Here is a 26,495-nt window from a genome sequence, read left to right as displayed (position 1 = left end):
CTGTCAATTCCACAAAGAAACAAAACAAGCCAAAATGCACTGTGGTCTGGCAGATACCACGTGCGCACCAGAAACTTTCTCGTGCTAGTTTCTCGTTGTTATATATGGCCATTTTCACGGCAATCCTATGAAAAAAACATAGTGCTGGCAGTAGCAGCTCCACTGCAGAAACGCAGCAGTCCCGCTGCCAGTGTGAAAAACAGAACCACGACATGCAGCAGAACCGCGGCACAGCCAATCCGCGGAGCAACCACAGTCAGAAGTATTCCTTTATGCAACAGTACGGCTTTACTCTATACATCAAAAGAACCTAATGAGTTTCGAAATTGATGTTCTGCTCTCAGAGATCCAGATAAGAAAGTTGATTTTGTCAGGGAAACTAAAAGATAGATGAAAGCAGTGTTGCTAATGCTGTGTCACTGTGCACTTTCTCTGAAATAACCAAGAAATTGTTTGATATGAAAGAAGCTTAAAAAACATCTCACCACACTTACTGTTTCTCTCTCTCTCTCTGTTACTGATATTGATGAAAAAATATATGCAATAATAGATGATGATATGGATGAAAAAATATGTTCAGTAATAAATTATGTTGCACTGGCATGTTTTCTGAAGGTGCTTAGTACACCTTTGTTCATTGTAATTTTATACCATATATATACAAAAATATATAAAAATGTATAGAGCAACTTGCCACCAGCAGTGTTAAGGCACATCCACCATCTGCTATGGCACAAGTGTGCACAGGAAACTCATTGTACAATCTGATATGTCTGTTAAGCCTGCATAAAATAGTGAATATGAGTTAAACAGATTAATGTCAACATAATTATGAAGTGTAACTCATATATTTATCTATAATTGATAAACAAACTACTGGAATATACTATCAGTGAAAAACTTGTTTTGAATGTCAGTGGACTAATTTCATGAGACTCCTGCGACAGGTCAGAACCACTTGCAAATTCTGTTCGTACGTGTTATATTACTCAAAACATGAGAAAAACAGAGGAGGAGGCGAGGAAAATAAGGAAATGATACATATCTTCTCCTATCCTAAATAAAGCAAAAGAAGTAATATTCAAAATTTTGAATGACATTTATCAAACCAGTAATTTCCTACATGAAATAATTATTTGGAATAACAACTCATATCAGTTCTGTTAAGGAGACCCCTGAGACTGTGGAACACTGTTTTCTTCCAGTGTGATCCCGTACAAGAATTTTGGTCTTCATTTCAGGGATGGCTCTAACCTAAGATATAAGGATACCTCCTCTGAATATGGTGGGAGTCAGTGCGAGTATGAAGGATACAAAAATAAATAACCTGATTGTGTTAGGTAAACACTTTATTCACAGTTGAAAATATCTCAAAGTCAAGCTCGATATCATTGGACGAAAGAATGAACAAATGACATTTGCAAAATCTCTTCAATACATGACAGTTACTGGTTTATGCTGATTGAGTAAGGCCCCTCAGTTTATTTATTTTATTTACTGTATGTGTTTTACTTTTGCTCTACTTTAGTTGATGTTTTTTGTTTTGTTTACTTTAATACTGTATCAACACCAGTGTGAACATTGAAACGTTGATATATGCCTTCAAGGTTTGTATTTATAGCTATTGTTTTCAATAAAAAAAAAAAAGTGTGTCGGCTGTGGTTTACTTTACGACAACGGTCATCCCTATACGGCAACCCGCCATTTTAATCCAAGACAACAGCAGTCGTTCGTACTCCTCAAAACTAATGTGCGGCCTTCCTGAGTGTGCCTGCACTAGTGGACCGTTTCTACTCGTTATTAACCAGATCTTAACCGCGTGTTGGTCGAGGAGACCTGCATACAGCGTGCGCTTCTTAGTACGGTCCATGGTGTGACATTTGTCCAACATCGGAGGAGAGAGAAGGTAAGAGTCACAATCGAGGCTCATTGTTAGCATAGTTAGCCAAATGGCTGTTGAAGAGCACTTCACGAGTGCACATTTAAGGGACCAAAGTGATTGTGATTGTCTATATAATACAGACTATTTACCGCAAGAGTGGTGATGTAGGTGTATAAATGTGCTGTTTGGCTGCTTAAAGGGGTCCGCAGCGGCCACGTGGCAGCACTACTGGGGTGGACAAACATTTGCACATGAATGTATCCTTCCGTTGCTAGTTTTGGCCCATCGTGTACTTGAATGCGGTCAAGTCAGCCGTTGTTTGTCTCTACGTTGTCAAACCGGCCGTACTGATGTACATTTGGAGTGCGCCCGACGCTGTATTCAGACCATTATGTTACACGATTAAGCGTCTTAGAGCAGCTGACGAGAGCGACTTTATCGGTAATTTTTTTTACTGTCTTAAGACGAGAGTAACAGTATCACTATACACCCTCCTGAAAAGAGCATCTGATATATGTACGGTCCCCAAACATGAACACAATTTAAATGAATTATGCTTGAGTCGGATTTAGCGCGAGAATGAGGCAGCGATTACTCCGATTTTTTTTGGTACAATATAACGTTGAATAGAGTCATAATGCATACTATGAAAGTAAGATTGGATTATATTCACATGAACGTTAACATGTTGACAGTATCTCAAACACACTAAACTTAACCAGTCATTCCATTCAGAGAAATTTCAGCTTAGACGTCCCACACCTGTAACTAAAAAATGTAAGTCTGATAGTATCTACTCTGATAGTACCCTTTCTTCCATAAGTAATTTCTTTTCACAAATGCATCTTAAACTAATTGTATATATAGAATCAAGTACTTGTAATGTGTTTGAGTATTTACTGCCAAAGACCTTTCTATTTATCTAACATCAGCCTGTTCTAACTTTGATGTGGGATAAAAACAAATTCTTAGTTAATGAGCATTATACCTTTTCACAAAGTGCTTCTTAAACTAGTTTGGGGTTTGTCGTCTGCACATAACAAGTCTTCAGTGATAAAATATATATTATTTTAATATACAACGTGGTGAAATTACTATAGTTTGTCTATTAACAATGTTTTTACATTTGCAGCCCATTTTAATGTGCAGCCCATATTACTGATAATTTTGGTCACTGTAATAATCGTTATACAGAATTTTGACACTGAATCTCTGATTTTACACTACCTGTGAGTGTTAAGTCACACTCTGGAGCCCTGAAACAGCATTTGTATAGTGGCGATTCTGTCCCGAGCTTTTGCGATCCATTTAAACGATTGATGATCTGGTTTCCACTGTATTTTTCTACATTTTAGTGGAGACTGAAATAGGGCTGCTCGATAATGGCAAAAATCATAATCATGGCTGTCAGTATCTGCATTGTTCATCAGCCCAACCGTAGTGTATTATTGTGGAGCCAAAAGGTTCAGTGAAAATTTTCACCAATGCAACCAATGTTAAAACTTTGTTTGGAGCCCTGTACCTTTTCTGGACAGTTTCCGATATACATTGGTAATTTCTTAACTAGGGCTGGGTATTGGCCACTGATTTCCCAAATTGATACACAAGGTTTTGATTCGATTTCCCATTCAATATTGAAGTAACTGGTGACCAAATCTTCAGACGTAATAAAACAGAGGAATTAAAAAACATGCCTCCATACTGCTGGTGTGGTGTAATCCAAGTGTCCACAAGCCCTGATGTTCTTGTTTGAAAAAACACACTGTACACGACCTTTCATTTCGAGTCGAATATGAATGTCAGGGCTTGCTATCAACACACGAATAGTATGGAGGCATGTTTTGATTTTTCAGTTTTATTACGTCTGAAGTTTTGGTCACCAGTTACTTAAATTGTATTGGATTCTGCTCTAACACTATTTACCCCTGAGACTTCTGAATTTTTTGTGGACTCAAACATTTAACCCACCCTTCATCAGCATAGTGGTGAGAAGATAATGAGTGAATTTTAATTTCTGGGTGAACTATCCCTTTAATTTGTTCTCTTGTAGGTATTTTGGCAGTGGATTACTCAAACTCTACACAGTTAAAGTACTTCATAGTATTTGTACAAGTAGTTTAAGATGTACCTAATTAATATATGTAAGGTTCATAAACTACATATGGAAGATGTAGAAATGGTTTTTATTCATGGTTTGACTACAGAGATGAAAACAACGGCTTGCTTGACTTCAATTGTACTTGTAGCAGTCTGCAGCGTATTTGATGCTATTGACACAAGTTACTGCTAAATCAGGTGAAAGATGACTCAGTTTCTTCCGCCAAACCTGCTGGCTCTCTTTGCGCCGCGGGATCCCATTCCATTTCTGCCTCAACTGGAGAAGTTGCCTCACGAGAAACATCACAACCAGCCTTACAGTGGCATTGCTCCATTCATCAGGCACTTTGAGGTGAACATTTAATCCTCTGCAATATTCTGATTGTGTGCCAGCCTTCCTCTGTGCAACAACTGTGTTTATCTTCCCTTTGTGATTAGGACCCGAGAGATGCTCCTCCACCAACAAGGGCAGAGACCCGTGACGAGCGGCTGGAGAGAAAGGTGAGATTTGTGATAAATGGTCTGTATTTATATGGCGCTTTTCTAGTCTTGATAACTACTCGAAAGAGCTTTACAGTAAAGTTTTACATTCACCCATTCATACAAAAATTTGTACAATGCATCTGTATGCAGCACTTTTCTCTATGAGAAGGAGCAATTTGTGGTTCAGTATCTTGCCCAAGGACACTTTGGCATTCAGGTTAGAGGACGATCACTCTAACCCCTTGAGCCACATCGGACACATAGACATGTATGTGTCTGTGTGTAGGGCCATTGGCTGGCTGCCTGTTAGACTGTGCACCCTGCGCTGTATTTAGCCGTTTTCAGACATGAACTCTGGAGAATATCTGAACATTGGGTCTTGACCTTCTCCAGAATTTGACTTTCACACAGAAACCATGCAGTAGGAGATTACTGTGCTTCAGTTGTCACAGGTAGAGGTTACAGTTACCTTTTTGTAATAAAAAAAAAAGTCGAAATTTGTCAACAGAAACTGCACTGCACAGATGGAAGATGAAAATGAAACGCATTCAGATCATTGACGGGCTTTTCTGTCAGTGAATCATTGTCGGAAGAAGAGAATAGAGAGAAAAAAGAGATTTGATGGAGCGTCGCGGTGCCGTCAAATCTCGCTCCGCCTCCTCTGACTAAATTCTACTGTGGAAACCTCTAGTGATCACGTTTGTCCTGGGTCAGATTCATCAATATGAGCGGTTGATTATATAAAAGAATTATTAATCTCTCGCTCTCTCTCTCTGCTGTGGAGCTGTCCATAGTCAGGGAATGTTTAAGACATGTCGATAGAACCCATCCAATCCATGTCCAGCAGCACACGTGTTAATGTTTGGGCTCCTGCACAGAGGTGGTCAACTCTGCATTGATGTGAATGTTTTCCGCAACATTCAGAGTTTTAGCAGGTTTCCACGGCTGAATAATTATAACCAGTGCTGCTTCAGGACAGACGCTCATTAAAAGTCCAGTCGTCCTGTGTCAGAGTCTCTGTCGGAGTCTGCTTCCTCCTCACTCCCACTCTGACCTGCGCTCACTTTACACTTTAACAATAAACACCAGCACTGATCACAAGTTATTAGGACACATGTAGGACTGAGGTTTACTTTGTGTTGGCTCGATTCGCTTTAGAGTTTATGAGACATGTTTAAACCCGCTACACAACATGAGACATAAATAGATATTCTGACCTGCCTGCTGCTGTAACAACTGAATTTCCCCGGTGTGGTTCAATAAAATTTTATCTTATCTTTAATCTGCACTAAGGCGCATTACTCTGCTGGTCTGATGTTTTCTAATCATCACACTTACAACTGATCTTTATAAAAACCCGCTGAATTCATATATACACTCACCGGCCACTTTATTAGGTACACCTTGCTAGTACCGGGTTGGACCCCCTTTTGCCTTCAGAACTGCCTTAATTCTTCGTAGCATAGATTCAACAAGGCGTGGTGTTTAAATGATGCTCAATTGGTACTAAGGGGCCCAAAGTGTGCCAACAAAATATCCCCCACACCATTACACCACCACCACCAGCCTGAACCGTTGATACAAGTTGTTCATTCATGTTGTTTACGCCAAATTCTGACCCTACCATCTGAATGTCGCAGCTGAAATCGAGACTCATCAGACCAGGCAACGTTTTTCCAATCTTCTATTGTCCAATTTTGGTGAGCCTGTGCGAATTGTAGCCTCAGTTTCCTGTTCTTAGCTGACAGGAGTGGCACCCGGTGTGGTCTTCTGCTGCTGTAGCCCATCTGCTTCAAGGTTCGACGTGTTGTGCGTTCAGGGATGGTATTCTGCATACCTTGGTTGTAACGAGTGGTTATTTGAGTTACTGTTGTCTTTCTAACATCTCGAACCACTCTGCCCATTCTCCTGACCTCTGACATCAACAAGGCATTTTCGTCCACACAACTGCTGCTCACTGGATATTTTCTCTTTTTCGGACCATTCTCTGTAAACCCTAGAGATGGTTGTGCGTGACAATCCCAGTAGATCAGCAGTTTTTGACAACCATTCCACATTCAAAGTCACTTAAATCCCCTTCGGTTTGAACTACAGCAAGTCGTCTTCACCACGTCTAGATGCCTAAATGCATTGAGTTGCTGCCATGTGATTGGCTGATTAGCTATTTGTGTTAATAAGCAATTGAAAAGGTGTGCCTAATAATAAAGTGGCCGGTGAGTATGTTCCTGGATAAACGAGGTGTCGCTTCTTCTGCAACAATGAAGTTAAAACACTGCACTTCATCATAATCTGCAAAAGGAAACATCTGTCTGCAGGAGTGTGTGTGTGTATGTGTGTGCTTGTCTCTGTCCCTCTTCACACACATACTGATAATCACATGTATTTAGTTATTAATCGATGTCGGATCATGTCTCTGGATCGTTCCGTTCCCTTTAACTCTAATGTCCTGTTTGTATGTTACGTCTCTTGTTGTGTAGTAGTTTTAAACATGCGTCTCAAACTCTAAAACGAATTAAACAAACCCAAAGTATACGTCAGTCCTGTATAGGGCTGCAACTAACGACTATTCTGATAGTCGATTAATTTATCGAGTATTGAAACGACTAATCGGATTAGGAATCACACAATACTCAATGGCTCTTATTTAGCCATCAGCTTTAAAATTTTGCTTGAGGTTGTTCGGGGCATGTGATGACTGACAATAAAGACAATAAACATCGATAGTTCCTTCAAAAATGTATTTTAATAAACTTTGCTGCATATTAGGGTACTATTGATACAAAAATAAAGACAAATCAAGTTTTTGTCCATTTAAAACCAAGAACAGGCAAAGTGCTAATATAAAAAAATAAAATTTAAATTCAAGTTTCTCTTTTTCCTGTGAACCAAGAAAAGGCAAAGTGCCGATGCTTAAAATAAATAAAAAATCAAGTATCCATTTTTTCTGTGAACAAAAGGACAGGGAAAGTAGCAGCAATAAAAACAAACAAAACTACACTTTCCCTTGACAAAAGGAAAGTAAAAGTGCCTTTTGTGTCCGGCATTCTGTGGTCTACAAAGTCTGTTGCAAGTTGCAACTAGATGAGGATACATGTCCATCACAGTTTAATCAAACTGAGGAAAGTTAGCATCTCAACATGGTCTCGTGTGAGGCTTGCTCTCTTCTGAGAGCAGATATTCATTATTCATTAAGGATAACATTACGCTTTTAAACTCATTAAAAAAAAGTTTATAAAATCTACATTCAAACCATATTTTTGTAATGGATTCTAGAATCCTGCACACAGGTATTGAGGGAGTTGCCAAGACAACTCCGTGTATATATAGCAAGCTAGATAACAGGCTATCTTACCGAGGCGAGTCTGCATCGTCTACGTTATGATGTCCAACGTGCCTCCTCTTCAAATGTTCGTGCATAACGGACGTGCTCCCATGGAAAGCAAGGTCCGCCTTACAAATATTGCAGGTAGTTTTTTTTCGGCCTATGTTAAGGGTGAAGTTATCCCATACTTTTGACTTTCTGGTGCGCGATGGTGTTGCAACGGACGCCGCCATTGTGCTATGTTTTGTCGCTATTGCACATGCGTGACTTTCAGAGATGGGAAGGGAGCGAGATGGCTCACTCCTCACCTATTTCCATCAGCCGGTAAAACGATGTTTAGTTTAGCTGCACGGCACGAAAAACACGCACTATGACGTAACCAACGAATCATCGACTATTAAATTCGTCGGCAACTATTTTTGCCAACGTTTTTGGTCGACTATGTCGATTAATCATTGCACCCTTAGTCCTGTACGTGTAACTTGTGATCAGTGTTGGTGTTTATTGTTAAAGTGTAAAATGAGTGCAGGTCTGAGGGGGAGTAAGGAGGTAGCCGACTCTGACACAGGACTACCGGACCTTTTAATGAGCATCTGTCCTGGTCCCGAAGCAGTGCTGGTTATAATTATTCAGCGGTGGAAACACGCTAAAAATATTTCCACTGCTGAATAATTAAAATAAAAACAGTTTATCAATACACCCCCTGGCGTGTTCCGCACGCGGTTCACAGCTGAACAGACACAGAAAATTATCTTTCAGCACAGTTTCTGTGTTTATCTATCCAATATGTCACAAACATTATTGTTTGCAAAACTTCCTATAGCATACCCTTTTAAAATTTATGCATTTATGTTTATTGAATCCATTCATTTGTTTTTAAGAGTTTTATTTTGAAATATTTGCAGGAGTGGAAGGTGTATGGCTTCATACTGTATAGTACTGGTACTTGTTTGAGTACATAGGACTACTTTTAAACAAGGAAATCCTTTAGTTATACCAGAAACCTCAGAAAAGGCTGTAAAAACTTAACATAAATTACTTCAGGTGATGGGCAATAGTCTCTCTCTCTGTCTCTCACACACATTCACTCACACATTTGTGGTAATTTTCAAGGTAAACATTGTGTAAGAACATAGCGCTTGCAGTAGCAGCTCCGCTGCAGAACCGAGGCTAAACCACAGGCGGTGTGAACTGACAACCGCGACCCGCAGCCTACCACAGCGCAGATGTTCTGCGGAGTAGATGTTCCACGGCCGGTGTGTCCCGGTTTAAACGGCTGGGTAATGCGATAGCTTTCTAGTTTCAGTATACCGTGCAACACTATGCAGAACGTACGGTCGGTGTTCCCCGGGCATTATTCATAAAGTACCGATTATAAACAAATTCAGACATGCTATGGATTGATTGCGGTTTTGGGCTTCATCTGCATGATTTCATTCGGGATACTCAATTTAAAGTTGTTCTTTTGGGTGTTCCATCTTCTTAACTCTAAGAAGTAGAAGCTGAGCAAACTAATGTGCTGTGTACAGCTCTACAATGAGCCAATGGCGTAGAACACCAGGTCAGAGAAGATGTTATGACAAATTTGTTCATTATTAAATTGGTGGGACACCAAAGTCTAGGTCAGGGGTCTTTCAATGTTTTTCAGGCCAAGGACCCCCAAACTGATGGAGAGATGGAGCAGGGACCCCCCCCCCTCTACTATATATATTGTATAAAATTCTGTTTTATATTAAACTGGGCCTAGTGCCATGTATAAACATAGCTACCCTGTTATTGTGCATTCAATACTAAGTTATTCAAATAATACACAGGTTCATATATTCATGTTTTTATTATTGTGTCGCTGAATGTGTGCATTGCTGACCGAAAGAACGTCTTCTGCCTCCATTTATCCGTTTGCTACAATATGTTGGATTCATGTTAATGTGTATTTAAAGACATTTAAATTTGTGGGGACAAAATTGGTTGGAAAAAAAACTTTGAAAAAAATTGTCTAATCAACCAAAAATGTCGCCCCCCCACCCCCCCCACCCCCCGTTATGGGCAACCTAAATTTTTACACAAAATTAACCAGGGACAACATTTTAAAAGTAATCCGTTACAGTAGAGGATACAGTGTCTAAAATGGGGCTTAAGAAAGGTGTATCTGATAATGAAATTGTTGAAGCTTTAATTCATGCAAATCTTTTGTTTTTGCAGAGGCGAGAGAAAATTGAGAGAAGGCAAGCAGTGGTGGAGACAGAACTCAAGCTTTGTAAGTTGTCACTGTAATTTACAGTACATCCCTTTTTCATTATGTAAGGTCTTGTAGAAGAGCAAGTTCCTGCTTTTCTCTATGACCTCAGGCTCTGTGTTGAGACAGACTCTACAGATACTTGAGTAAAACTCTGGTTCTACTTTCCCATGAAGATGAACTTTTTAAGCTTTCTAACTTAAATGTGAATACAATTTACCACTGTATAGGGGATTGGCCAAATGGGTAATTGAACATATGAGCCTCATGCAAGAAATGTTTGTACCAACAGATTTTTCACATTCATCAATTTTCTCACATTGAGTTTTTTTACAGGTATGAACAGAATTTACTAGTGGTCCAGACCTGTCGCAACAGTCACAAGAAATTTGCATGCTTGTATCCAGATCACGTTTTTCCTAATGATTATATATTTAATTACTTTGAATCAAATATAATACTTAATATATTTATGTACCCTTTAAATGTTGCAGTGTCCAGGGGAGATGCTGTAAATAATTCAGGTGGCATATGAGATGGCTGGCAGGACTTAACTTTCACCATGATAGCTGTAGTGGCCGCATTACCAAAGGCCACTTAAGTCTGCGGAGTGTTTGTTAAGTCTGACTCGTGTCCAACATATATACCTTGCTTTGTTGTGAAAACCCAATGTCGACACACTTCCAGGAGGCAGGTAAATCTGGAAAAGGGTTTATTTTCCAGTTCCAGCACAATTTACAGACACACCTTATATCGATCCTTTACCATATTGGCGATGCTGTCTTTTCAGGACTCTTTTCACGTTGTCACGATGTCAAACAGTTATTGCGATCCACTCCTCAGACTTCGTACTCACCACGATGTTCATGCGCACAATAACAACAACACGCATGTGCAATGAACTGCATTACGGCATCCTCAACTGTCACAACCAACAAACCCAAAACAGTGCCCAAAACAGAATATAATTAAATACAGCAGACACACTATACAAAATATATTTTAACTGTATAAAACTACAAACCTGGATAATTTAAGAACATATCAAACCAACATTCTCTTACAATGGCTATTGTTTGATAATTTACTTTTTTCTCTAGGTGACTGGTGTTATGCTTAAACTCTATCTCATGACAACTCGTCAACCTGTAGACAAGACAGTGCACATATAACATGCGTCATATTATGACACAAGTTTGCACTTGTGCCGTGGCAGAGCACGCATTTGGTGTAGTGAAGGTCAGGTGGATGTGCCCTGACACAACTAGTGGCTGCTCTAGACGCCCGAGACGACATGTCATATTATTTTAACGTGCTGCATATTGTATTGTATTATGCAAGGGTTGAGGCTGATCCAGACTAGTAGAAAACATGCTGGTGTAACACTTATAATTACCTGTATTTTTTCATCAATATCAGTTACGGAGACTCTACCATCACCATGTCCAGCTGCAATCATTTGTCACCTTACTGTGACAAGATGTTTTTTTAAAGCCATTTTCATATCAAATATTTTCTACTTTATTTTAGTGATTGTGAAAACTGTGACATGACAACAGCTGCTTAAGTCTGTCTTAATTCCACTGTTGATCTAGACCAGTGGTCACCAACCTTTTCAAGCCCAAGATCACTTTTTTATTCTAAATGTAAGCCGAGATCTACCACCCTGAAATCTTCCCAAAAACCCAATTAAGAGGGTCATATTATTTTTTGGGCAATTTCTGTTAAAGGCTCAATGTGCGAGCATAAATATACACAAAGAAAGGCAGTTATGCAACTTTATCTATTCAATTCACAATATTCACATTAATATCAATTCATATTTTAAGCATCTGTTCAAGGCACAATATTTAGCCTCAGTTTATCTCGTTCTGCTACTGCAGCACAATGTTTTTTACATAGGCTTTGCTTTGAATATGGCCATACATTTGAATATTATCTTGTATAAAAGTAGTCCTGTGTACTCAAATAAATACAAGTACTATACAGTATGAAGCCGTGCATAACCAATAAACAATAACCCCCCCTCCCCCCCTTTATTTTTTTTAAACAAATGAACAGATTGCTTTTGAAATGCAAACAGGAAGTGTTGCAACCCTTTATGTTTGTGACAAATTAATCAGATAAACATTAAAACTCAAGTGAAAGATAATTTCTCTGTTTATACAGCTGTGTCTGTCACAAACATACGTATTTCGCCAAAATTCCCGAACCCCTTTCAAATTAAAAGCACTCCAGCGTTTTACTTTCTGAATCCATTCATTTGTTCTAATGGGGCTTTGATTGTTATCGGCAGAGGGAAAGATGCACGTCTTCATACTGTAATATCTTGACCTTTAGTTTAGTACATAATCCGACTTGTATTGAAGGAAATGGAGTAGATAAACCAGCAGCTCCTCTGCACGTAGCAGACACGCTGCCCTTGTGAACAACAGACAATCAACACACAGCTGATCTGCGCTGCAACAGCAGCCAGTGATCAACCAGTTGATCGCAATCAACGGGTTGGCAACCACTGATCTAGACTGTCCGCTTTACATCTCTGAAATAGGAATTCAATCTCTGAACTCGTTTGTCGTTTTGCTCATTGATGTTATTTTCATGAATGAACACTTTTGGCATTAGGCAGAAAACATGGCCTTATATGGTATTATTGGGGCCTTTATTATGCTAATCTGCTATCATTGTGCACTCAAATTCCCACAGGTGGCATTCTTAATTTTTCTGCATGTCATTTACTTTCTGAAGATGGAAGCATTGGTTGAATCTAACGTGGCATGTTCAAACAAACTCACCATACGTACAAATGTAGGACAAATTTAGGAAAATAATACAAACATGTTCTTGCATGAAGCCGATTGTATTGTAAATAAGCCTGCACAGGACTTCCTAATTTGCTTTCGCCTCCTGTTGTCACAATGACCCCTTTACTGACAAACTGTTTTTCGACTTGCCTAGATGTAATGATATAAAGTCTTAAATCTGAATGTGAAGCATCTGACAGAATTGTACTGCCTTTCTGTGATCTTCTGTCTCCAATGTGCAGTGAATTAATCTAATCCTGCCACAGAATTGGACCTGAATGAATTTTTATTCTTTGGGTCTTGTGATTTAGACTAATCCTGCTGTTATTTGCATTATATCAGGGGACCCACATAATGACCCTAATGCACAAGGGGATGCCTTCAAGACTTTGTTTGTTGCACGAGTGGTGAGTATGTTCAAATCACACATACATTTTTTGGATTCAGCAAATGTGATAATTTTTTTATGTTCTGTCATTTTCGTCTTTTTTCTAGAACTATGATACCACAGAGTCCAAGCTTCGACGTGAGTTTGAGGTATATGGCCCCGTCAAACGGGTAAGTTTAGCTGCCGTTTCTCACATTTTTGTAACAAGTGTACAAATTACACTTAAGCTGAAACCTGATGGAATCCTGCACAGAAAAAGGCACTGATCAAAAAAATTAAGGGAACACTTAAATCACACACAGGATGTCAATGAACCCCTTCAGGGTTGGATTCAAAATCACCTAAATCAAAGTGAAAATTGAAAATCGCAGGCTTATCCAACTTTCGAATTTTCATCACGCTAACTCCATAACATGGCATGCAATCTCAACGACACCTGTGCATGCTCCTGACGTGTCGGCGAAAGGTTCATCTCAATCAGATGAATCGTGTGGGCCAAGTGACGGCCAGGAACTGCCTACATACTCTGGCCACATTAGGCAGGGTATTGTCCTGCACCAGAAGGGGACCCAGGGCCCACTGTACCAGCACTGGTAATCTCAAGATCTGACAGTAGGCCTGAGGATTTCATCCCATTTCCGAACAGCAGTCAGGGTGCTGTTGACTAGCACATGGAGGTCTGTGCTACCCTCTAAGGAAATGCGTCCCCTGAGCATCATTGACATACTGCCAAACTAGTGATCCTGGATGACGTCCAGTGGCAGTTGCAGCGCTCCTCCGGTTCCTCCTACTTACACCATTTCACTGCTGGGTTGTTGCCTTTCTTCTGCCCTGTCCAGCTCTTCTTGTGTAATGGCCTGTGTCTCCATGTTCTTGAGACTGTGCTGGGAAACACAGCAAATGCAATGGCACGCATTGATGTGTCATTCTACAGGAGCAGGATGATCTGTGCAACCTGAGTATGTCATGCTACCGGACGTAAGAATGGCACTACCAATATCCCAAACTAGATTTAAATCAATCAGGATAAGGAATGAAAAAAATATCTGTGGCAACTGCCTGCAAAACAATCCCCTTTTGGGGTTTGCCCTGCTGTTACCTCTCCAGTCCATCTCTTGTCACTTTGCACCAAAGCAGCTGAAGTTGATTCACAATCTCTTACATTTCCTAAATTTACAATTTGCTGCCCCAGATGTTTATTGGCTTGGTGTTATACTGTGACAATAAGTGTTCCCATAATTTTTTGGAGCGGTGTATATGAAGCAGATCTCTGTGATGAAACATATGATTTGTACACCATGATTATATATATATATGATCTTAAGATTTCTATTGTGGCAAGTCTGTAATATATTTATTTATTGGGGTGTGGTAGGTCTGTGTATAATTATGTCTCCATCTGCTTCTTCCAGATTTACATAGTCTACAACAAGAGGACAGGGAAGCCTCGCGGCTATGCATTCATTGAGTATGAGCATGAACGAGACATGCACTGTGAGTACCAACGTGGAACACTGAGCCAAAACCATTAATCACATGTTGACGAGGACTGATCTCTGTGACCTGCAGGGTGGTTCTTCAGGTGAACCCTCTATCCCAAACCTTTGTTGTACATCCATGTTATTGTAATGATATGGGGGTGGCAGGTTTCAACACCTTGGGAAGGTGACTATTATAGCTAATAAGAGAATTGATAAGTTGTCATCAAAGGAGTCAGAGCACTTGTTACAGATGTATATGCTACGGTTTGCATGTTGAAAACGCCTTGTCGTGTGATGTGTGTGTCTGTGTTTGATGCTTGTCATCAGCCAACTAATAGTCTTGCAGAGGAAGGTAATTTCTTGATTCAGTGGGGCATCATTGGAAAAGTGGGAGAACTAAGAGGTAGAAGTGTGTTTCCTCGGTGACCCTGACCCATCATTGTCTGTCAAGGGGCACATTGTCTTAACAGTTAGATGTTGTAGCTCTGTGGAGGAGCAGTTCTCCTGGTTGGACTTTAACGGTAAGCAAATGGTCAGACTGGTCACTGAGTATTGAATGGGGTTTCAGACGTATGTGACAACGATTTTATGGAAACCCATTATTTTTATTACTTGGTTTTGAGCTTGTTTGTCTTAATTGGTGGTCCTCAACCCTGGTCATGGTGAGAATGGTTCATCTTCACTGCACTAGTGAGATATTTTAAGCTGGTGGCGATGCCACAGTGAATAATGCCACAATACTGTCTCATTAGACAAGTATATGGTGCATCCAACACTGACACCATTTTGGGTTATTGGTGCGATTTGCTCTTCAAGACCAGAGTTGCTGAATCACAGCTATGCTGTCACAGCAGGGGTGAACTGCGGGGGGATGTGGGGCTAAACAGTATATTAACTGTGTGTTGTTCTCATTGCCACTGCAGCCGCCAATCTGTGATGGCTATTGGCCAGAGCTGGCTGGCAGATGATGATGGTTATGATACATCTACACCCTACTACCACAGCTCAGTATATGGTTGGTATAATGGGTTTGTATGATGGGTAAGATTTCTTTCCACCCTCCATCTCCTTTATAGGGAAGAATGAGCGATGTTCAATGGGTAAAGCATCTTTGCAAACCCTATAGAGCTTTCAGTGCTATGAATGCTAATTGGATGTTAGGCTTTGACCATTGAACGCACCCACTAGTGAATTATTTGTTGCCAAATGATTCTGCCTTTTGTGTTAAAGCCACCTCTGGTTATCGAATGCTTTTACAATAGTTATTAACTAGCTGTATGGAGGCACTAATGGTCATTGAGCAAGAAAGAGAAATGTTGTTACACAGCTGTTAGTTCCACCATTTTCTTGTGGAGTTTGATTTATGCAGTGACTGAATTTCTAGGAGCTTCTCATCCAGTTTTGAGTCTTATTTGGTATGCAGCAAATTATGCATTCTCGTGTAAATATAGGTCGAAAGGAAAGGCATTTATATATAGATATAGATATATAGAATTTACAGCTGGTAAAATTGGAAAACAACCTCCACAATATACATTTCCGTAGTGCCAGATAGGGCTGCAATAACTTAAACCTATAAAAGTAGTTGTCTACTAATTTCATTATCGATTTACTCTTTATAAAAAATAGTTGTCTACTGATTTCATTGTCGATTTAATCGCTTATTAAAAATAGTTGCCTACTGATTTCATTGTCGATTTAATAGCTTATAAAAAATAGTTGTCTACTAAACAGCACACACTGGGAATGTCACCCGAGTTGGGGACAGTAAAACGGCAAATGTTGTGCCTTGTTGAGCTCACGTGACAATATTGTATCGTCTCCTTGCTGGAGTAAGCATTTGAAAAATGGTGGAGGCAAACGCCGCTAACGATGCAATGGAGACAAGTCATCAAGTGTCGGAACACTTTACAATAGAGACTTCCAAAAAGATTGTTAGCTGCAAAAGGTGTTAAGCTGATCATGCATGGCACAGCAGCACATCATCACTTTGGGATCACCTAAATGGAAACAATGTAGGAGCCTTCCTTCTCTCAATGTACTGGCAAATCTAAAACACCTTTTATATAGCGATAGTTCACCCGAAAAATGAAAATTCACTCATCTACTCACCACTATGCTGATGGAGAGGTCAGTGAAGTGTTTGAGTCCACAAAACACTTTTGCAGTCTCAGGGGTAAAGAGTGTTGCAGCAAAATACAATTGAAGTTACTGGTGACTCGTTCTTCAGACGTAATAAAAAAGACAAAAGTGTGGTGTCATCCAAGTGTCAGGAAGCCCCGACTTTCAAATTTTACTCGAAACGGCATCATTTACACTGTTTTAAGCCTAAAAGTCCACTACTGGAAGTAGCGATGCTAGCGTAGTATTGCTAACGCACACCCAATGTGTGCCCTTGGGCAAGAACGTGTGTGTGTGTGTGTGTGTGTGTGTGTGTGTGTGTGTGTGTGTGTGTGTGTGTGTGTGTGTGTGTGTGTGTGTGTGTGTGTGTGTGTGTGTGTGTGTGTGTGTGTGTGTGTGTGTGTGTGTGTGTGTGTGTGTGTGTGTGTGTGTGTGTGTGTGTGCGCGCGCGCAAACGTGAAGTATGGAGGCATGTTATGTTTTTTTTTCTGTTTTAAGTATGAAGAAGTAGTCACCACTATCTTCAATTTTATTGGATTTGGCTGCAACACTGTTTACCCCTGAGACTACAAAAGTCTATTGTGGACTCAAACACTTCACCCACCCCTCCATCGGCATAGTGGTGAGTAGATAGAGTGAATTTTCATTTTTCAGTGAACTATCCATTTAAAGTGCATACCACAGTGATGCTGTGCCATGTGAAATCAGCTTTGCACATTTTGCAGCCAACGGTTTTGTTTGAAGGCTTTAATGTTCAGTGTTCCCACACTTTTGAAGACTGTTTCTTCCCCAGCTCAAAGACATAGCAGCTGTCTCAAGCAACAACGTAATTTTGACAAGTCGTACTTTCATTGTGACTATTAAGATGTCTACAATTTAATTCTGACTACTAATAATTCAAGTTCATGATGTCTGCAATGCCATTTTGTTGAGTTCAAACTGTATTTACGGTATTTTGAATCTAGGGGATATATTATACCTTAAAATATTGGAGAGAAACCCAACAGTTCAAAAAACGATTAATGCATCGAGAAAATGCTATCTAAACTAATGAAGTTTGTGCTGGCTTTAATAGAAAAGGCAGATGAGGGGGGATTATCTTGGATATCCTACCTCGTGGGCTATTAATACATGTATTCATTACATACCTTAAGGCAGATAGTTGATATACAGATAAAAGAATAGATCAAAGGAATTTATTTAGTTTCAACTGAAGACATGTTCTTTAAATACATTTGGACATTGGACACACTAAATTAGTTTGACAGCCCAATTCATATGCAAAACATATCATTGTAGGAACATGTCTAAATTGAGTTCAGATAAAAACTAAGTATTTTGTTACTTTCTCATTAGTTGGTTGAGTAACTCCTCCCCCTACTTTTATGTTTGTTTAAGTTGGTCGGATTGTTGGGGGTTTGGTAAGGCCCTATCATTGGATAGGGAGTTGAAATCCTTAGTGAACACAGGAAGTCTTGGGGTTCTGGTAAGGCCCCTAAAAGAGATGTTGTGACAGTACGTGTATTTTGGTGCTGAAGGATTTTGCTCAAGCCCCACAACAGGGGCAGGAACTGTCAAGCGGCCCGTCATTGAGGGATTATGGTAAGACCATTAACAGTATAGTTAGTTATTGATGGGTTATGGTAAGGACCTCTTCTTGGACAGACAAGTTATCCCCTCAGTGATCATCACCACATCAGACCAGTCTAGCAGCCACCATGACCAGGCTGGATTTCGCCGCATCCTTCGATCATGCAAGATGGATTGAAAGGCTGTTGTGTGGTATAATGGGTGTGGGGCAAAATGTACACAAAGTTGCAAGTATGCCAAATGCCTTGTTGAATCCTTGTTGATAAATGTTCTTCACTGTTAGATTCCATCCTTTTTTCCTCTATTGATGTTTCTAATTAACAGTTAAGCCGTTAACCAACTATATGAATTTGAGTGTGTGTGTGTGTGTATATATAGATATATATCTATATATATCTATCTATATCTGTGTGTGTGTGTGTGTGTGTGTGTGTGTCAATAGCCAGTCCAACTGTGACGAATGGGTCAACGTGTCAAAGCAAATGATGCACAAAGCTCTACCAAGAAGCAATTGTACAAAACTCAATGTTTAGAGACATTACGTTTTTATGAGATGTGTAAAGAAAAACAGATCTTTATGAAACTATGGTGGCTCGCCACAGTCAAGGTAATTGGAAAACGGTGGAGCTATAGGTTTGTTTCTATTTTCTTCATTGCATTGCTGATAGTGTGTGTGACTCCATGTTGTATTGTTTACACTGGGGCTGCAACAAACAACAATTTTGATAATCGATTTATCTCTTGATTGCTTGAATTGAGTATTAATCTGATAAAAGCAAAGAAGGAACCTTAAACTTTAAATTTTTTCTAGCATTTAATTTTAAAAGCAACCTACGTTTAATACAATGCTCTTTTTATCTGCATAACAGATATTGGTCAAAATTAAATTATTGATATGTACACTGGAATTCAAAATTGTATTTCAAGAGAAATGTAGCTCTAATGACAAAACTTAAAACATTGAGTAGAAAAAGTTTGAATCTTACTAGTCAGAATGTAAGTTAAGATGTTAAAGATTTGAGCTTTTACTACTCAAAACAGTTACAGATATTGCTTTCCCTAGTTAAAATGATGCTATAGTTCTTACAAAAAAAAAATCTTATCAGTCACAATAAAAGTGACAAGTTAAAATAACCTATCTAAGATTGCCTGTTAAACCTGGTTACACATGAGTTGGCACCTTGTCACCATCAAAAGACATTGTGTTTTTAAACAATTAGAACAGATTTCTTGTTTGCTGAGTAATTGGACGTAATCACACATGCAAATTTTTTCTTAATCTGTGTCTGGTCCCAGATTATTTCTTAATGTGTCTGGTCCCATCAGGCCTGGGTCGGGTAGTCAAATGAAGTCGTCTACTCCCTCCAAAATGTGTAACACTTGCTGTGCTTTTATTTAACAAAAGTACTGCTCCTTATAGCCTATGCCTCGGCCCCTTTCTCCTCTGTGTAGTTTGCAGTGTTTGCCTCTGCCATTTTTCTAACAGTTTCTCCAGAGAAGAGACAGAGCTGTCATTTGAACTATGCAACCCCTTGAGTCGTTGCAACAGTGCTTACTGTGTGTCATAACATACTGCAAACCCAAATAATCAATGATGAAATTTGTTGCCAACTATTTTATAATCCATTTATATCGATTTAATCAAATAGTTGTTGCAGCCCTAGTTGAGATAAGATGACATAAAACTTTATTGATTCTACGCCGGGGAAATTCTTGTTACAGTAGCAGATCATCAAAATGAGGTAGACAAGGTAATAAAAAAAGGCAATATAATAAAGATTTAATAAAAAATCTGAATATGGACATACTGCTCAAATAAATTAAGGGAATACTTAAATCCCACATCAGATCTTGATGAACGAATTATGTTGAAAATCTTTACTGATGCACATTGTATAATTTCATGAGAACATAATTACTTTACGGCCAATGTAAGCCAAAATTATCAACCCATTGAAGGCTGGATTCAGAACCACACCGAAAATAAAAGTTAAAAATTGAAATCACAGGCTGATCCAAGTTGCGTGAACTTCATCACAGCAACTCATAATGTGACTCAGTAGTGTGTATGCACTATTGACAATGTCTGGGCATGCTCCTGATTAGGTGGCGGATGGTGTCCTGGGGCATCTCCTCCCAGGCCTGGATCAGGGCATCAGTGAACTCCTGGACAGTCTGTGGCCCATAGGTGCTCAATTTAGGTTAGTGAAACGTGAGGGCCAGTCGATGGCATCAATGACCTGAGTTCCTCCTTGTACAGGACAATGCCCAGCCTCATGTGGCCAGAGTGTGTAGGCGGTTCTTTGATGAGGAAGGCATTGATGCCAATGGCTGGGTCTCACATTCCCCAGACCAGAATACGTTTGAGAATGTCTGGGACATCATGCATCAGCGTATCCGTTCCTGCCAAATAGCACCACATACTGTCCAGTAGCTTGCTGATGCTCTGATCCAGGTCTGGGAGGATATCTCCCACGACACCATCCGCCGACTTTCATCAGGAGCAGGCACAGACATTGTTGTGATTGCATACATGCACGTGGTGGTCATACACAACAACCTAATTATTTGTTGTGATGACAATTCCCAAGTTGGATCAGTCTTTGATTTCAAATTTGCAGTTTGATTTTGGTGTGATTTTTAGTCCTGCCCTCAAGGGGTTAATAATTTTGGTGATCATTTACCAAATTATAAATATATTTTGTCTTAAATGGATTATATAAATTATATCTTAAGATTTTCAACATAAATTTTTTGTTCATTAAGATCCTAGGTGTGATTTAACTGTTGCCTTAATTTTTTGGAGCAGTATAAGAATGTATGGGTACAAATTCACCATAGAGTAGACTATAATATGAATATAAAAAGTCATGCCGGTATACACAAATGGGTGGAATTCATAAGAGGCATGTGAAATAATATATTATGATACAATTGGTATATGTTATACAGCTCACGTGCGAGAGGAACTAATGTGCAAAATTAAATTTGTTTAAATAGTGTGAGTAGTTGTGATGTAAAAACAAAACAAACGGGGACCGCATTTATTTAAAATTTTGAGTGGTGTTGAAGAGTGACCGCAATAGAAATGAAGGACCTGTTGAAGCGTTCCATCCTGCAATGTGGATGCTGCAGTTTTTTGCTGAAAGAGCTAATATGCTATCTTTATTCATCCATTTGAAATGGTATATGTTAATCGGTTATTGGTCAGTTAACAAGTGTTGCTATTGGTGAGGGGAAAAAAAATAAACATTCTTATTTTCTTCTCAAAGAGTTCAAAAGATTGATGTTTCCACATCAGAAGAAATTAGTCATACCATAGATTTTGGGTGAAAAGTCTATACTGCTTATAGTGAAAAATGCATTTTATATGTCTGACCACTGACAAGCTTTTGTTGACTGTCACTAATTCAAGAAATGCTAAAATTTTCATAGAAAAGACATTTCCCCGGTAAAGAAGTGGAAAGTTGAGTGTCAACTGTTCCAGAAGGCCTGGTTGGCTGTCCTCATCACCGTTAAACTTGAGATTGAGCATCCATCAAAATATAAGGTGGCACTTGTTAATCTTTAAATCAGTCTGGATTATATAAAATAGCTACAATGTAGACTTTACTCCACCTCAGTAATGTACACATTGCCACTGTAATTTAAACAATGTACAGTCAAGTTTGGTATTGAAGTAACAGTTATTTGGGTGTAAGGAAGTATACTCCCATTATCCTTCAGCTTTTACCCAGAGAGCAGCCATCTCGGCCTCGCCTGCTCCTGGTCAGTATAATGATGCACTGTTGGTTTCCTTGGCCATATTGATGAAGTCAAACTCTGATCTCACATCTGTATTCCCTCTCATATTCCTCTTCTCCAGCCGCCTACAAACATGCAGATGGGAAGAAGATTGATGGTAGAAGGGTGCTAGTGGACGTGGAACGAGGACGCACTGTCAAAGGATGGCATCCTCGCAGACTAGGTCAGCCCCCATTTTAATATTGCATCTTTGTTCTATTTAGTGGTAGGTTTTTGTTAAATATAGTTACTTCAGAAAGCATTAGCACCCCTTCATGTTTTGTGTATTTTGTTATGTTGTCAATTTTAGAGCCCAATTCTTTAGCTTTTACTGTAAATTACTGCCTTTTCCCTGCAAACTGGTTTTGATTTGAAATTTGTTCAATTTCTTGTTTGTATTTTTTAAATTGTTAAACATTAAAGCAAAGGTGATCTACAATCAACGCCATAGATGTAGGCTCTTTAATGTTTTTTTTTTTCATGTTTCTATCTGCCTCCGATGCTGAGAAATAAAGGTCTTGGTGACCTTGTAACAGTGTTGCAGCTTTGGGCATGTCAGTCTTTGCCTTTGACATGCAGTAATACTGGCTCTTGCTTGCCAAAATCCTCCTCCTTGTTCATTCGTCACCCACTGAGCTAGCATTATGCAAATGCTACACTAAAGCTTAGTGTTGAGAAATCTCAAGAGTATATACTTATTTTTTGCTTGTTTTCTTAATCAGGTGGTGGTTTGGGTGGCACTAGGAGAGGTGGAGCTGATGTCAACATAAAGCACTCTGGCCGAGATGATGCATCACGTTATGACGATCGCACCCTGGGGGGGTAAGTGCTTTAAGAGAAGACCTGTTTTGTATACAATTGTTTTCTGCTGTGTATAACAGTCTTTACTTTTTCCTGACTTTTCATAGTGATCGGGAACGTGTAGATCGGCGGGAACGAAGCCGGGAGCGTGACAGGGAAAAGGATAGAGACCGCCGGAGATCTAGATCACGGGATCGCCGTCGTCGCACACGCTCTCGAGAGCGTGAAAGAGAGAGAGAAAGACCGACTGGAGGAGGAGGAGGAGGAGGAGGAGAGGATGCTAGCAGTGGTAGTCGGCGTCGAGAGCGAGAGAGGGAGCGTGGGGGGACAATGGTAGGAGACAGCCGAAGCAGGGAGAGGAGTCGAGAACAGAAGAGAAGGAGCAGGAGCCGGGATCGTAAGAGGGACAGGGAGAGAGGCAAGGGGCTGGATGGGGAGGAGGTCAGCCAGGGAGATGTTGCCCCTGATGGTGAGGAGCGGATGCTGGAGGAACATGAAGGAGAAGTGGGTGAGGGCATGGAGGAGCGTAGAGACCGAGAAAGGGACAGAGACCGAAGGCGTAGCCACAGGGACAAAGAGAGGCGCAGGGGAGATCGGGACAGAGACAGGGAGCACAAAAGGGAGCGGGGTGAGAGAGATAAAGGGGATCGCAGGGAAGAACGGCATGGATCTCTGCGCGATGGCATGGGCCCGCAGGATGACATGGGCATTGAGGATGAGGGAGGAGCACCATCTCACATGGAGGACTACAGTCAGGATGGGATGATTGACCAGCAGTCAGTGCCATCTGCTGATGGCTATGGCTCCAGTGAGAATGGCTACAAGATGGAGGTACCAGGTGATGAATACTGAACTGGCCCCTCTCCCAGTAGACTACCACTCATAAATCAGTTTCCTACTATCCTTTAAATTGGCCCTCGATTTCTGCCAAGGATCAAAAAGCCTAAAAGAGGTCAGGGCTTCCTCAGTATCACACATTTAGCTAGCTGTCAATAATCTGTTGAAATATTCCATTTGATATTGTTGCACACAGTTCATGCATATACCTGATTTGATGTCACCAAAAGTTGCAGCTTTGTTGCATTGACCAACTAATCAGCCACTAAATGTTATCAGTGATTACTACAAATGATTGAACTCAACATGATTATTTTCTCCCATGGTAAACTTTGAAATTATCTATTCATTTTGAGATGGGTAGATTGTTTTTTGTTTCCTTATTCATAAACCTGTTACATTGTATGATAAATTGGACACAGTTACCAGTTTCTGCTCAATGTATGTGAAGTTGAAGGAAATGTGACTGTTCTTTTTTGTTTGTTCTTACTGGAATATCCCTGTCTCCTGTATGTATGTTAGTTTTGCAGGGTCATTTTAATAAAGTTGTGATTGACAGCCTGAGTTGCTACATTACACACACATTTGTATTGCTTTTCACTACACCACTACATTTAAAGGGGACATTGTATGCCCATTTTACCACAAGTTGATATGGTTCCTTGGGGTCTTAATGAAATGTCTGTAACATACTTTGGTCATGGCCACGGCCATGTAGGGAGACTTCCAGTGTATTGTGACGACACAGTACACAGGAAAGCTCATTCCAGTCACTCAAGCATGACGTTTCTGACTTAGAGGAACCATAACAAAACACGCAAGTGTTTTTTCCCCAGAGTTTTTGGGTTGGTAGACATGCCAGATACCCACATTAACGTGTAGAAGCACTAACAAAGTGGAATTTGCATGCTATGTCCCCTTTAAGGCAACCATTGCTTTCCTTTCTTTACCATTCATTATGAATAAAAGACAACTACTCCCAAATTGTTTTTGATATAGCTTTAATGATGTAGGTGTGAATTGTGTGGTAAACAAATAATTAATTTGCTTTAATGCATTAAATTGCTTTTTTAGTGTTTATTGTCTGTGAATGCTCACATTGTGCGTTGGCACCAGCTGAAGTCCTGCGGGCGCTCGTGGGCTAAACCAAAACCACAAAAGGTAGAGGGGGAGCACATGAACAGAATCAATCTTGCTCGCTGAGTAGTTGCATGTGCTTGCATTAAGACTAAAAAGGGAATGGTGCGTTAATGTCCGAGTTGGCATGCAGAACGTTACAAGGCAAACAGTTCTTCCACGTATTATGAAATGTAATCCTTGCAGCGCCTCCGGTGGACACAAGATAAGTCTTAATATCGCGCACATGATATTGAAATGACTACTGGCAAATACTTTTCGCCTCATTTTTATAACCCACTGCTCCAAAAAATGAAGGAAACACTTAATCGTCACAGTATAACAAGTCAGTTAAATTTCAGGGATATCAATCTCCATTTAGGAAGCACAAGTGTCTGAATCCATTTCACCTGCTTTGGTGCTGGTGCAAATGAAAGGGACAACGGGTGCAATGGAGAGGCTGTAATGGAAATTTGGCATTTTGTAAGTGATGATTGCATGAACAGACTTGTTTATCTAAAAGGGCAACTTTGGGTTAACGTTAGGTTTACGAATATTGCTCAGGGACTTTAACTTTCAGGCTTCTTGAAGCCTGAACTTTATGGTTTCTCTGAGCAAATGGTTCACTCCAGGAGTCTTGTCCAGAAATGAAGAGAGGATGTCTCTCACCCTAATAAAACATCAAAGAGGGTAATAAGATACCCAATGGGAGGGGGCAGTGGGTTATAAGAACACAACTCTCGTGCCTGTTCTTGGCTCATTGTGCATGTCCTTCTGGTGATGTGTACTTTGGGTCCATCTGCAGATGTTGGATTAAATTTACCGAAAGACAACTGTTTGACTTTGTGCTTGATTCACAGAAGATTGCCACTACAAGGCCAAGCTATGACAACTCCCAAAAAGGGAATGGCTTTGCATGTGGTGGCCACAGACAAATGTTCTCTCCTTATCCTACCTGCCTAATTCTTCTTTAGTTTTGTGTTCTGCTAGTGTCCTTTTCACCAAAATGAGGCAGTACTTACAGCCCAAGGTTGCACAGGTAGTCCAGGTCCTCCAGGAGGGCACATCCATATGTGCGGTCACAAGAAGGTTTACTGTGCCTCCCAGCACAATCTCAAGAGCATGGAGGAGATACCAGGAGACCAGTCGTTACACAAGGAGAGCTGGACAGGGCCTTAGAAGGGCATCAACCCAGCAGCAGGACCTGCATCTGCTCCTTTGTGAGAGGAGGAACAGGAGGAGCACTGCCAAAGCCCTACAAAATGACCTCCAGCAGGCTACTGTTGTGCATTTTTCTGACCAAACTGTCAGAAACGGACTCCATGAGAGTGGCATGAGGGCCCAACATCCTCTATTGAGACCTGTGCTCACAGTCCAGCACAGAGCAGCTCCATTCGCCAGAGCACACCAGAATATGCAGGTCCACCACTGGTGCTGTTCTCTTCAGAGATGAGAGCAGGTTCACACTGACCACATGGGACAGGCCTGAAAGAGTCTGGAGATGGCGTGGTGAACATTATGCTGCCTGTAACATTGGGTTGCACAGACCTTCAT

General features: G+C 40.3%; 1 protein-coding gene across 1 annotated transcript; it reads left to right on the top strand.

The window, feature by feature from the left end:
* Positions 1–1,700: 1,700 nt before the first annotated feature.
* snrnp70 (small nuclear ribonucleoprotein 70 (U1)) lies at positions 1,701–24,403 on the top strand. The gene is made up of 10 exons (XM_034594518.1): positions 1,701–1,906; positions 4,178–4,331; positions 4,418–4,480; positions 9,987–10,041; positions 13,167–13,231; positions 13,320–13,382; positions 14,625–14,706; positions 22,270–22,371; positions 22,910–23,009; positions 23,096–24,403. Exons 2-10 carry the CDS (start codon positions 4,185–4,187, stop codon positions 23,838–23,840), a joined length of 1,422 nt encoding a protein of 473 aa, XP_034450409.1. The 5' UTR covers positions 1,701–1,906; positions 4,178–4,184; the 3' UTR covers positions 23,841–24,403.
* The last annotated feature ends 2,092 nt before the right edge of the window (positions 24,404–26,495 follow it).

This window comes from Hippoglossus hippoglossus, chromosome 8 (genome assembly GCF_009819705.1).
Source record: "Hippoglossus hippoglossus isolate fHipHip1 chromosome 8, fHipHip1.pri, whole genome shotgun sequence".
NCBI classification, from domain to species: Eukaryota; Metazoa; Chordata; class Actinopteri; order Pleuronectiformes; family Pleuronectidae; genus Hippoglossus; species Hippoglossus hippoglossus.
Note: the sequence above shows the minus strand (reverse complement) of the source record. Positions and strands in the feature narration are given on the sequence as shown.